General features: G+C 40.9%; 1 protein-coding gene across 11 annotated transcripts in view; it reads left to right on the top strand.

Moving 5' to 3' along the window:
- Nucleotides 1-14,156, top strand: part of MLIP (muscular LMNA interacting protein) — a 173,445-nt gene that overhangs the window by 55,209 nt on the left and 104,080 nt on the right. For all 11 annotated transcript variants that reach the window (XR_008444439.1, XR_008444440.1, XM_054023337.1 and 8 more), the window contains exons 2-3: nucleotides 5,921-6,079; nucleotides 8,795-9,181. Coding sequence is in view for 9 of the 11 variants with exons in the window: in XM_054023337.1 (XP_053879312.1) it covers nucleotides 5,921-6,079; nucleotides 8,795-9,181 (546 nt within the window). In the remaining 2 variants the exon portion in view is untranslated. The remainder of the gene's footprint in view (nucleotides 1-5,920; nucleotides 6,080-8,794; nucleotides 9,182-14,156) is intronic.

The following is a 14,156-nucleotide window of genomic DNA, read 5'->3' as shown; positions in this document are numbered from 1 at the left end:
GATAAATACAAAAAGTGATTATTTAATGTTTTCTTGAATAAACATTGTGGCCAAATTCTTTGCTGCCATAACTCCTGGGTTCCAATGGAGTTAGGCCAGTTGGATGAGTGGGCCATTGAATTCATTCTGCTGTTATTTTTGGGCTCTGGAATCTAGACCCCAGTCTGCTGCAGGTTTTTGTATGTACTCTGATGAAATTCAGGCTATTTTCTCTTTCTCAGATTAGTAACCTATAGAATCCAGAGACGCTAGTAACAGAAATATTATGTAAGTGCGAACAATAGCCATTCTATCATTTCCTTCAAACTTTCAGAGATCTGGAATGTCTGCTAGAAAAGTGCAGCAAAGTAAGGAAGTATAAATAAGTTAATTACATTCACTTCCTAAAAGTGATGTGTCTTATTTTATGTATGCCCTGCTCACATTTCTTCACCCTTTTCCCCCTCTCCTTCCATGTCTTACCATTCTGTCCATCCCATTATTTTATTTCTGTATTATTTCTTGATTTTTACTCTTTTTCTTTCTATTACTCTGAAAAGCAACATCTCACTTCCTCTTGTTATTGCTTTCTTTTGTAGTCATCCCCATTATTTTGAATGAAAATAGAAAATAAAAGTTAGACAACATTTGATTTTCCCTTTCCAGGATCAGTTTGAAGTATGAACCTTGATTCAGGAAAACACTCAAGCACCTACTTATCTTGAGGGACCTGTTTAAGTCTCATCAGTTTCAATTAAACTGAAGCACAAGTGCCTAAAGTTAAGCAGGTTATTATGTTCTTTCCTGAATGGAGATGCTTTCCTGATTTATGGTTTTAGATTTATGCTATCTAACATTTGTCCCCTCTCTAGCCTTCCTATCTGGCACTTCACTTTTTGTTTGTTTGTTTTTTAGACAACTTTTGATTGACTAATTCAGCTGGAAAAAATGCAAAACAGAAACATTTATTAAAACATTTATTGAAAAAACAGTAAAAAAAAAGTGTACAAAGTGGGTTACTTTCCATTTCCATGCTTTTTTCCTTTTTTCCTTTTCTGGTTGAGGTCAGGTGAGGTGGGGTGGGGTGGGGGTGGGGGTGGAGGGTCAGTAAAATCCAAGAAGAGCAAGAGTGGGAGGGGAAACCTGCTGAAAATCTAGAAACCAACAATGGAAAGCTGAAATCTGTCAGTTTCCAAAATCTAAACTGAAGCCATATTTTAACTCAAATAGAAATGAAAATATTTATTTTAAAATGTGTTTTGAAAAATAAATGAAGTGATGGTTTTCACTGTGCTTTGAAAATTCCCATGGAAAACCCATTTTTCAGTTGAAAAGGGGATTTTTCCAATGAAAAACATTGGGTTTCTGACCAGCTCTGTTTATCATGTATGTTCTAGTTCTGTTGCTAGTATAACTTAGCCTGATTTGCATGATCATGGTTGTATTCGCTACAAGTTCCTGTGTCTGTTTGCAAGTCTGAGTGAGTCAACAGGAAGTGTGGCACAGCATACTGTCCTATGCAATATGTGACTACTTGAAACTTCCTGTATTAGCCTGAGGCTATACAACATAGGAAGAAATTCTATTTGGAGGTCGACACAATCTAATTTTTAACAAAATTAAAATATGTTGAATTCAAACAAGCATCAATTTAATGCCATCCTCCAAAGAAGAAAACTGTGGTGAATGGACATCATGGAGTAGTTGGTGGATGATGCTGTCTAGTCTATAACGCAAACATCTTGCACAAACCTCTTAAATTTAATTTTTCAAATAAAATTTTATCTTTCTATTAATTGTGATGGTTAATTCCATCATGTATTTAAGTTAAACAGGCCTTCACCACTGTTTTAGTCCAGTTTTGCACCAAAACAATGAAGATATACTGGTGGTATACCAGTGGCAAATCAGGCCCAGGGAATCTGAGCTGGGCTATATTCAATATCAGAAGGATGCCATAGTATAATGCACTAGTCCTTATATTCCTACTTCTTGCTTGCATTCCCACTTTGGAAGTATGCACATAAATGATTGTGAGCTTAGTTGTACAAAATGTTTTTTAATTAAAAAAAAATTCTATAAATGTTGGCTCTTTGTGTACTTGGTATTCTCTCTCTGCTTCGTTGAGCCTTTAACAATTATTAGTTTGAAAACTAACTAATAACCCCTATTAAATATTAATGTTACCTCCATGTCTGATCATACAATATATCTGATATCAAGTGTCAAACAACTGCATTACAAGTGGGAGGTAACAAGGGAAAGCATTAGCAACTATGTCAGGTAGCATGGGTGCTGCAGTACCTTCATTTCTTAACTAGAGGTGGAAGGGTAAAGAACAATCACAGATCCATAAAAAATTCATGTGTGTTTTAAAAGAGGTTTTGAAAGGCTGCCTGCAGCAGTTTGCAGTGAAGAGCCAGGTGCGCTAAAGACTGTGATGGATGGTGTCAGCTTTACAAAGCTCACTCAACAGCTAGCTAATGTGATTGATGTCCCAGCTTGAGTGAAGGTGATCGCAAATACCATCATAAATATTTGCTCAGGAAAGTCCCTGGTGATAACAGTCTTTCTGTAAGTTTCTATAAATCATTTTATACATTTATCCTTTCACTCCTTGAAATGTTATTCACGGAGACTGTGGAACAAAGAAGAGCTAAGGAAATGCAATCTGCATGCATGATAGTGCTCGTTCTGAAAATACCAGTGGTCTTTGGAATGGAGATTACAGACCACACTGCATTCTAGTCACCGGATCCTGAAAACAAATATGCGCATGCTTAACTTTATGCACATGTGTCAGGGTTCCCTCCCCACTCTGAATGCTGGGGTACAGATGTGGGGACCCGCATGAAAGACCCCCTAAGCTTATTTCTACTAGTGTAGGTTAAAAACTTCCCCAAGGCACAAATTCCTTCCATGCCCTTGGTATCGCTGCCATCATCAAGTGATTTAAACAAACATTCAGGGAGGGCCACTTGGAGCCCTACCTCCCCCAAAATATCCCCCTAAACCCCTACACCTGCTTTCCTGGGGAGGCTTGAGAATAATATCCTAACCAATTGGTTACAAAGTGAGCACACAAAGTGACCCCTGGGTCTTTAGGACACTGAAAAACAATCAGGTTCTTAAAAGAAGTTTATTTAAAAAAAAAAGATAAAAGAATCACCTCTGTAAAATCAGGATGGAAGATAACTTTACAGGGTAACAAAAAGATTCAAAACACAGAGGATTCCCTCTAGGCAAAACTTTAAAGTTACAAAAAAAAAAAAAAAAAAGGGGGGGGGCAGGAATAAACCTCCCTCTTAACCTAGGGAAAATTCACAAGCTAAAACAAAAGATAATCTAACACATTTCCTTGCTATTACTTACTATTTCTGTAATATTAGATGTATCATTTCAGAAGGAGCTGGATTACTTGTTTGGTCTCTCTCTTTGTCTCAGAGAGAACAACAACACAGAACACAAAGCAAAAACCTTCCCCCACAGATCTGAAAGTATCTTCTCCCCTTATTGGTCCTTTTGGTCAGGTGCCAACCAGGTTATTTGAGCTTCTTAACCCTTTACAGGTTAAGGAGGGATTTTATGTTACCCTGAGCTGTATATTCATGACAACATGAGTAGTCCCAAAATCAACAGGATAGTTTGCAAGTGTCCCTGTTTGCAGGAGCAAGAACTAAGTATTCTATTGCGTGCAAACTAATTGCCAAGCTGCCTAGCTGATAATTGCATCTCTGATTCATAAAGACCAAGGGCCAGATTGAAACACAGGCCCCCCCCCACTGGGGAAATGCAGAGCTGCCTTGTTGCAGGGCACGCTGAAAGAAGGCTCCTTGAAGCAAAATACCACCCAGCGTTCCCCATGAAAAGGAGTATCTAGCATTCACTCCCCCCTGCAGGAACCTACAGGTCATGTGCCTTGTTCTTCCATGCATTGCCAGTCAGCCCTGCTCGCTGAGGCTGGGGCTCAGGCTCTCTCTTTCCCCCATCCCTTTGTATCCTGCATCTGGAAGCAATGAGTAATTCTAGAATGTATAGCACATTCACCTGAGTCTGTGAACAAAAGGGCCCAGTTCGATTTGTGAGGTCATATTGCTCATAAGCATTGAGGTGACTGCCATGTGTTCAGCGCTTTTACCTTATGAAGATCTTAAAACATTGCTCATTAGATCTGATGAAATATAAAATTGTTCTTGACTGTGTCTTGGAGAATAAGGCTCTTATCGTAAACTGCAAAACAAACTCCAGTGGGCTATGGCTGTGTAAATAATCTGATTGCTTTGTGTAGGTCATATAGGAGGCAGTTGTCAGATAATGAAATCAACATCTAAATTGTTTTAGCTGAAAATCTTTGTTTATCATTTTTAACATCCTGGCAGCTACAAGGCTAGTCTTGCTTTGAGTTATATTAGTGTTTTTCGTCTCTATGTCCTAAAATTGCTACTTGCTTACAGAGGCAAATTACAAAGGAGTATAACAAGTAGCATGTTGCTCAAATTTCTGTTTCGTTGTAAATGAGAAAACCACAGGGGAAAAAACTCATAGATTGCTGCTATTATGCTACAGCATAATTCAATTCAGTTTAGTCTCGTATTACTTTGTCTGAAAATTAGATTAACTGCTACAATCCTGAAGTCAGATTTTAGAGATAACTTCCATGAATTCCTTCTATATTCTTCCACCAGGGGGATGGGCCTGCACCCTTTACCCACCCATGGAAGAATCAATGGAATCTGATCCATAGTTGTCCCCAGATCTGCTATGAGGTCCTGTTGAGGCTCCACACTAGAGGGGCTGTTTGCAGCTCCTCTCACCAATCTCTGCTGGCAAGACAGCTTTATTCCAGCTTCATTACAAGGGCTTCTTCTGCCAGCACTTGCCTCCCAGGACCTCCTATGAAGGGGGATTTCACTGATTGGAGGGGACTGTGGAAAGTCTTATGCTGTCTTTTAGGTGGAATTCCCATTATGTGCTGAAAATTGTACAGCCCCACCCTCTTGACCCCAGCCTGCACTCTTCCTTCCCAGACTTTTTGTGGTACCCCAAATGGGCAGGAAAGGATGAGAAGGAGGTGGGGCCATGGCTTACCCTGACACCTTCCCATATACCTAGACAATTGGCCTCTGGGACTGGATGGCCCTGATGTGGAGGTGAGGGAGGAAGTATACTGTAACCTCTATTTGCCTGGGACGCTCCTGGAGGCAGAATTCATCCCCGAACTCATCCATGGTTGGCATTGGCTCCATGCCAACTTTTACTCTAGAAAGTGTGTCATTTGCACATACTAGTCGTGTGGCAAAAACAATGAAGCAAGTTTGGGTTTTCTTCTATTTCTCAAATTATTTTCACAGGTAAACCACTTGGGTGCGTTGATTTTAGTTAGGATGTAATTGTTTTAAGAGAAAGCCGTGATAAATGATTGTGGTTCCATTAAGCTGCCAGCTCTATTCCTACGTCGTTTGCTACAGTTAAAGGTCTCTTGTTCCTAAAACAACTGTTTCAATTTATGGTCCATTCATAAGTAAAAGGCTTTTTGGCCATAGCCTGTGTTCAGGCTGGTGTAAATCTGCTGAACGCAGTGGAGTTACATAGTGGCACATGCAGACTAGTGGAGTGCTAATGCAGGAGAATTATGGAACATCAAACTGTGGGCCAAACTCACCGCTGAGATACCCACAATGCAACTGTACCGATTCAATATGGTGGCCTAGGTGTGAGCCAGGACAAAATTTTATCATTTATGAAAATAATTTTTCAGATTTGATTAGAAAATACATGTATTGCTAGGACACAAAACCCATCCATCAGTAAAGCTAGTGTAATAAGCATAAGGCATGAGGATGTATATTGGATCATTCATAAGAATTAAACAGACTCTTTCTTCTTTGGTAAAAATAATCTTCATCAAGATTAAAAGCTGCATTCATTATGTATCTTGTAGGTCCCCTCTGAAGAATCCGGAACCAGACCTTTGACCTTCACATTTGTTCCATCTATCGGACGACTTCCAACTCACTTTCAGGTTGTAGATGTCTGTAAACTCCTGATCAGAACTTCAGAGGAGCCAAACAATGAAAGCAGTCAAGAAATTATAAATAGGGTAGGATTTTATATTGACATAGTTTTACATTTACTTGAAAGGTATGGTAAAGTCTTCCTGACCATCACTGAACTAGCTTATGTTCCTCCTTAACCTTTTCCCTGTTGGAGTTTGATTGTAAATTCCAGCACCATCAGAGAAGCAGCCATGCAATATACATAGACACATGGGAGTTGCTATAATGGAGCAGACTGATGGTCTGCCTAATAAGGTATTTTGCCTTTGGCAGAGTTTATACCTGAAGTAAACCACTCCCCATCTCCATAATGTGTTCTGCCAATTATGTAATGATATATCATGATGATGTGATGAGGGTGGAAAGGGGACATGAATAGGTACATTTGAATTATCATAGTGGAATACACCAATAGTAAGTCACAGAATCCTGACTTCAGCAATGGCCACTATTGGATGCTCCATATGAAGATGCCAGTTCCCATAATTATTCTAATTCTGCAAAAATACTGCAGTAAAATTTATGTTTCTTCTGTTTTGAAACTTCCTATGAGTGTGAGATGGGTGCTCTACACTTGAAATGGGGAGTACCACAGGAAGCAGGTATCCTTTGCTAACTGGGACAGTCTTTGAAGTGCAACTGCTGAACAGCATAGAGGACATGTCTTACTGACTTCAGCTGGTGATCATCTTATCTCCTGCAGACCAATATCCTGTGTAACTTTTGAATTTAGCTAGTATAACTATAAATGTTCCTCTTGATCATATATAAATAATTTTAAAAAATGCTGCTAAACCATTTGCCTCAGTTATTTCCCATGCTAGTGAATTCCCTAGGCTCACATTACGCTGCATAGGGAAATATTTCCTGTGCTTTTCATTTATTCTTGTGTTATTTGAAAGCATAAATATGATCCTCTGATTAATTTCCACACGCCTTTTGGTCTTGGCCCTTCAAGTCCTTGTATGCTACGTAGCTGGGAATGCAATTTGGTGGCACTCCAGTTTAAGTAAACATAAGCTACACATGAGGGCAAGTAGTGCGCAGCACTAGGAATAGTTCCTGAACTGAATGGAAGGCTCAAGCACTTTGAACATCCTCTCCCCAGGGCACAGCAATAAAAAAACGGTTGAATGTGGGCAAAGAAGGAGCATGTCTGAGGAGGTTGAGTTTAAATGTAATCCTCATGTTGCAAATACACCTCTACCCCTATATAACGCTGTCCTCGGGAGCCAAAAAATCTTACCGCTTTATAGGTGAAACCGCGTTATATCGAACTTGCTTTGATCCGCCAGAGTGCACAGCCCCGCTCCCCCTGGAGCGCTGCTTTACCATGTTGTATCCGAATTCGTGTTATATTGGGTCACGTTATATCGGGGTAGAGGTGTAGTCACTTAGTTACTTGCTCCTTCCTTTGACTGTGTAGCTGCTACTAGCAGCAGGAGTGCCAGAAACTCCCTAGAAGTGTGTGTGTGGGGCACCGGCACCCGAACCATGCCCACATACATGCTCCGCCCCTTCTCCCAAGGCCCCACCATCATCTCACCTGTTCACCCATAGCCCTGACCTTGCTCCACCCCTTTCTCCCAAGGTCCTTGCTCTGCCTCTTCCCCTGAGGCTCCCACTTTTAAAAGTGATGGGACTATGGCCCCATGAGCTCTCCAGCCCCCACCCCCCCGTTTCAGCACCCCTGACTAGCAATGCTCTCAGTATGCAGAATCAGGTTTCCCTGAGTTCTGTGTCCATCCATCACATTTCAGTATGCTCTAATACAGGCAGCACTCACGTATGCTGAGCAGCATTAGGACCTTCATATTCTCCTTTCCAAACTGAGCATGGCCAAGTCACCCAAGCTCATATTTAGATATCTAAATAAGTGGTCTGATTTTCGAAAGAACTTATTTCCCTGTAACTCCCATTGCAACCAATGGGAATCTAATTCTGTAGCATGCCCCTTGCAGAGCATGCATATGTAAGCCCTATTGGTTATTTATTTCATACATCTATTCCTCTGCCTGATCCCTTCTTCTAGGGAAACAAAATACATCAATAGTTTCAAATATTGGGTGACTCAGCAATGCATAAGACATATGCAAAGAATAACACTACTGCTGCACTTGCCGGGTTAAATACTAGAAACTGAAAAAGCAGAATATTATCTGCTGTAAAAAGAACAATTGTGCTTTGTGCTAAAATGCTTACCCTTAAATGTACAATAAAGTGCCCTGACCTCAGATTCTTTGTTTCCTCTTTCCAAAGAATGCCCTGGATTCATGTCCTTTGTTCCTTTGTTGCTATGTATGGGTTTTGCCCCAGATTTCTCTGTCAGATAGTTGTGAGCAGTATTGTCTGCTCTTGTGGATCCCACAGTCAGAATTCCATCCCCATCGTGTCTGCTTTAGGCTGGCCTCACAGTTCATTCTGCTTGACTTCCCTCCCAATTGCAATGTTATTCCCAACATCAAATCCAATCTATCGTTTTGACTTGAGTCTCCCATTTCAGTGTTATGTAGCTAGAAAGGCGACAAGTGTCTCCCATTATAACAGACTTAATGTATGGGCCAGTGTGTTGGTGGGAGAGAAGGTGCTGGGAGTGGGAAAGCATGCTAGTGGAACAATAGAACAGCCAACTTCTGTCTCTCGGACACATCCAGCCTAGGCTGGAGCCTGAGATCTTGGCTTATCTTCTGGGAGATTGGTAGCATAGTGCCAGCTAGTGTTGCAAGCTAAATTAGAATTTATTTTAATGTGTTTTGCAGTCTACTGTAGTCTCTGATGACCTGGCCTTAAAAAGTGGAATCAGGCAAGACAGTGAATCCACCTATCACGCAGGCACCAGCCAAAAGATTTTCCGGCCAAAAGGGTGTAAGACGAGCAAAGGAGAAATGCAAGAGAGTGACCTTTTCAAGGCTGAGTTTGTCTTTATTACGGACTCTGATGAAGGAGATGAAGAGACCATTTCCAGAAACAATGTTCAACAGCCTTCTGTAGGTCATGGCACTGGGCATGCGAGATGCCAGTTATTGGCTACCTCCCACATTTCTTCTGGTGGTGAGTCAAGCAAACCTCATGGTGACCTGAATGTTCCTGAGACACAATGTGCTGTGCTGTTGCACAGTGCTACCCGTTCCCCAAAACAACACCAGGTATGTTATTATTTTAACTCTCCTGTGTGGGTGGGGATGTGCATGTCAACTTTTACTTGCCATCTCTTTTGGGATGTGGTCATCCAATTCAGCTCGGGATGGATGTTGATTACTGGCTGCTTTTTGTGGATTATTAGTAACTTCTCTCTTTTGCCACGGTCAATAGTTCTACATTTCTAGCTAAAAGTGGGTATGTGTCTCACAACAGAGAGGATGTATAAAGGGAGCTGTTAGGAGGGGTGGAGGTGAGTAGCTGGTGCAGATCTGTTAATCTTTTTCTTCTTGCCTCTCTGATCTACTCATCATAACACAATCTAAAGGTGTAAGGCTAGATTCTCAGCTTGTGAAAACTGGCATAGCTCCATTGAAATCAATGGATCTTGGAGCCAAGCTGATTTACCACTGAGGATCTGGTTTGTGAATTTTCCCTTCTTTAAACCTTATGCAGTCATTTACGTCTGTGAAAAGAGGGTGTAAAATGCTTCTGTTCTATTTTAGTGTCATTTTTCATTGTCTTTTCACGGGTGTAAATGACAACTCATAGTGCAAGGCCCATTCTGTGAGCTTATCTTCGCTGCAACAGTTAGTACACTTGAGTCACTGCACTTAACTAACTCAAGTGAGAGTGAGCCCACTTCAAAATCACACTTGCAGTTACAAATAGTGATTGGATTAGCAGCAGAGAGTGACTGCTTTAGCAGAATGATTAGATTGGATTAGTTGATGATCAGTTGCTGTAACTTGAGCTGCAACACACCCTCCTCCCGCTCCCCTCCCCACCCCAACTGGCCAGGGAGTTTGAGTTCAAAGCACCACTTAACTCAAGCTACAGATTGTTTTGTGTGGATGGGAGTCGAGTTAAGGGTAACCCTTGAGTTATAATTCAAGCTATCTGTGCTGTGAAGACACACCCTCTGTTATCCTATACGTGGCACATGATTTTATATCAGGCAAAATTTAGGACTCTAAAGAAAATATTAACAAATGGTGCTCAGAGTTTATTTTATTTGGAAATGGATGAATTTAAACCAGAGGGTAAATAAATTGTGAATACATTCAGAAACTTGACTTCTGATGTTTCTGGAAGGAGCACAGATAGTCTCCAGGGAATTGTAGATGGGGAAATAATTTTCTTCTTTTTGAACATAATTGACCAGATCCTCAATTGGTGTAAATTGATATAAATCCCTTCACTTCAATAGAACTATGCTAGTTCGAAAATCCAGTCCTTCAGTGTTTTTAAAGAGAAAATAAGACCTGTTGCTTTCTCTGTCTAACAAAATGAATAATTCTTGATGTCCAAGGCTTAACTCCTGATTTCCTTATTCAGTTTTTATTCAAGTTCCCAGTGATCTCAATGTTCTCATGTGACTTTGTGACTGAGTAAAACTGAACAAGAAAGGACCTTAGGATATGACCTCCTAACATGAGGAATTATTCATTTGGATGTGCTCAGTCCCAGTGAAGTCAATGGAAGTATGATGGGATATACAAACCCCACACTGGGCAGCACAGGGCTAAGGAGCTAATGTGGGCTCTCTGTGAGAGATGTCAGTATTGGAGAGAGGAGCTTAAAAGGGAAAAGCCCAGCTCAGCTGGTGGCACATCAGTCAGGAGAGCAGGTCTCCAGTCCTCAGGTCCTGGAGCAAAGACTGACTAAAAGCAAGAAGTCCTCAGCTAAGCACTGCCTGGAGACCCCTCCCTGAAAGAAGGAAGGAAGCACAGATATGTTGTGGATCCACCAGGGACGCGACTATTCTTTTATACTACTGGTGACCTTCTTTTGGCCCACAGCTTTGCAGAAGCATTCTGGATGAGAGCTTTGCCACATCTGTGGGGTGACTTGTTGGTGTGGGTTTGTTGACAACCACCAGGAGGGTGGACTATCTGGGGCTCAGTCTGAGGACAAAACCTCATGAGACTGGACTGGCATACAGGAACACCTGGACACTGCAGAGCAGAGGCCTGGGTGAGTGCTGGGGCCTGGTCCAGGGCCTAGGGGGTGCCCTGGGATAGGAACCCTGGTGACAGGAAGTTTTGCCTGAGTAAGAAACAAAAGATTTGGTCCTTGATGAGGCAGCTTACAAGAAATGAAAGATCTAGAAAATGAAAATTTAATTGTGGTACTTTGAGTCCACACAGATCATGGAAGGGTTAGTTAGGAATTTTCTCCAATAGCTGCTATCAAATATATGGCAAAGTTTTTATAAGGGAAACAGAGAGTAATATACATGCCATAGATTCTTAATGAGTTTTTGATGGTCTGACAAGCAATAGGAGACTTGATTGGCAGTGCATGAAAAAAATGTAACCTCTGGCCTTCTATGCAGAGTTTGGAAGAATTCAAATAAAGTCTGTTCAACTGTATTAATCCTATAACTAAGTTTATATAGAGTAAATGTGTATTATGCCTGATATGTATGTCTCAAGTGTATACCTTCCTAGGCCATTGTTCTAAAGACACATGGCTGACAGATCAACAACTTTATGTACTCGTCCCATCTTCTTTAGTTTCTAAATAATATCTGTTACCCTGTATGTGAAAAATAGAATACATTTTGACTAAGCTGCTTTTTTCTTGTGTTCAAAGTCCATCTCTACTGAGCCCCTCTCAATATTTCTATGGTAACGCTCTTACTCTTAGTAGTTTAGTATTTAGTGTAGTGGTCAACCCTAAAACAAAAGGAAATTATGAAAATTTAAAATGGCTACATTACTTATACCGGGTGTGGTGGTACGCGCCTGTAATCCCAGCTACTTGGGAGGCTAAGGCTGGCCAATCACTTGAGCTCAGGGGTTCTGGGCTGCAGTGTGCTATGCCGATCGGGTGTCCGGTGCCACTGACAGCCTGGCCAGTGGGTGGCTGAAGGACTGGCTAACAACATGAACGATGCGCTGTGATCAGCACTCTCTTTGGGAGGACTGATCAGACAAGGTGATATTACTCATCTGCTAGTAAATTTACCGGTATTATTCACAGAGGCTTCTCTTACATAGGAGTCTACATTGTAAAAGGATCTTGGTTACAAAATCAACATCATGGTCAACTTTGGTGATTGTACATATACTACAACATTTGTTTAAAAGAATCATTAACCTCTTCATTTCCTGTTGGTGGGGGAAGGAGAACAATGACTGACACTGAAGTAAATAGATGTTCCAACCACCCTTGGAGGCTTAACTTGCTTGACCGTTGCTGCAAAAAAATTAATGTCATATTCAAAGTATGAAAAGCCGCTCAGTATTTCAAATGTACTAACTTATTAGTTATCACTTCTTCTGCGCCCCTCACTTCTTGTAAGGCAGCAGTGTTTGTTGAAGTAGCCGGGAATCATGTAGCAGGCAGTGATCATAAAGCAGCCAGTTCTCTCCCTTTTCTCTTCCATAATGCTCATGCTCCACCCACATGGCATAATGGAGCACCAGTTGCCCCAGAAGCGAGAAGCCACTAGATCAACTCATGTGTTAATGAATTACTAACAGATCAAATGTTTAGTGAATAGGGAGGAGCAAACAAATAATGTTCCATGTTAAAACATGGCAGATGTGAGTTTAGATTCAGCTGATAAACGATGGCAGATGCACATAAGGCCGCAGGGTGGCCCATCCTTTGTAGTTGTGTAGGAGGGCATGGAGAGGACATTCCCTCATTTTCCCCCTTGTGCCCCTATGCAAACCCAGACACCTTGTGACTGGAGGGTATAGGTTCTCTCCAACTTCTTCTGCATCTGCCTGTGAAGCTGGTCATCCATAGATGGGAGTGAATGGTGCACCCACTCTTTGTATAGGCTCTCGCTTTAGGCTGTAATCTAGCCCTTATTAGACAAAATAAACTACAATAATCTGTAGTTTATCAGCATTCTGGATTCTGCTCTCATGTATCTTTGAGAGTCTGCTTTTCATATTGGCTCCCACTTCACAGACACAATGAAATTTACAAGAACACTCACTTTTTAAAGGAAATGTAAGAGTTTAATATCAGATCTCTGTGTTTCTTTGGGTTACCTACATGGAAATCCTAGGTTATAAAGCAGGATGTCCCAGATGTTCTTTTATTGACCCTATTATGATCGGAGATTCCATGAAATAGCTAATAGGAAAGCTATCCATTAAAACTTTAAAAACTTATTAACCTTTTGATGAATCCAGCCCAGTGTTTCTTGTCCTTACTGATCATAAGCAGAAGTAGTAGAAGAAATACAGTCTGTTTACATACCTCTTACATGCCCCACACTGTATACGCACCTCACAGAAACAAACACCTAAAATAAAAGACTAATTCTTATTATGGCATTGGATTTCAGGTTTGGTAGTCTCGCCAATAGTTTTGCAAGGTCATAGTTTGTCTGGTGCAATCTTTCTTTAAAGATGTATGTGTATATATATATAAAATATAATATATATGTATATACATGTATATACCATATATATGTGTAGGTGTATTTAAAACTCAGTTATAAACATAATTATGAGAAACCTAAAAAACAAGGTGCCCATCAAAGAGTTCAGTGTTGCTTCAGCTAGACTGTAAGACCCTTGAAGTAGGGGACATACTGTTTTATGTTTGTAAACTGCCAAGTCCATTGCTCAATAGATAAAAATAGTAAGAAGCAAACAGAATGCCAGATGACATTCTTCCCTCTAAACTGCCACTGAACTAATTCCTTATCCTGGTGATAGCACAGTGCTGCAGGAGGTGCTGGTTTTAGCATGAGACATTAAAAATTAGGACCTAACCACTTCTAGCATCTGATTCTTGTTTATACAAAGGCACTTTCTACAGCTCTGGCACTGTAGAGAGGCACTGAAGTGGGAGCAAATTACATCTACCCCCACTTTCAGGCCAGTGGTGTAAAGAGGCTATAAAGAAATGGGAATCATCTTTAAATGTCCTAATCTTTAAATGTCCAAATATACTTTCTGTAAGACAGCAGTTCTCCACCAGGAGTCCAGGGCCGCAAGCAGGTTTCAGGGG

This window comes from Malaclemys terrapin, chromosome 3 (assembly GCF_027887155.1).
Source record: "Malaclemys terrapin pileata isolate rMalTer1 chromosome 3, rMalTer1.hap1, whole genome shotgun sequence".
NCBI classification, from domain to species: domain Eukaryota; kingdom Metazoa; phylum Chordata; order Testudines; family Emydidae; genus Malaclemys; species Malaclemys terrapin.
This window is presented reverse-complemented; position numbering and strand designations above follow the sequence as displayed.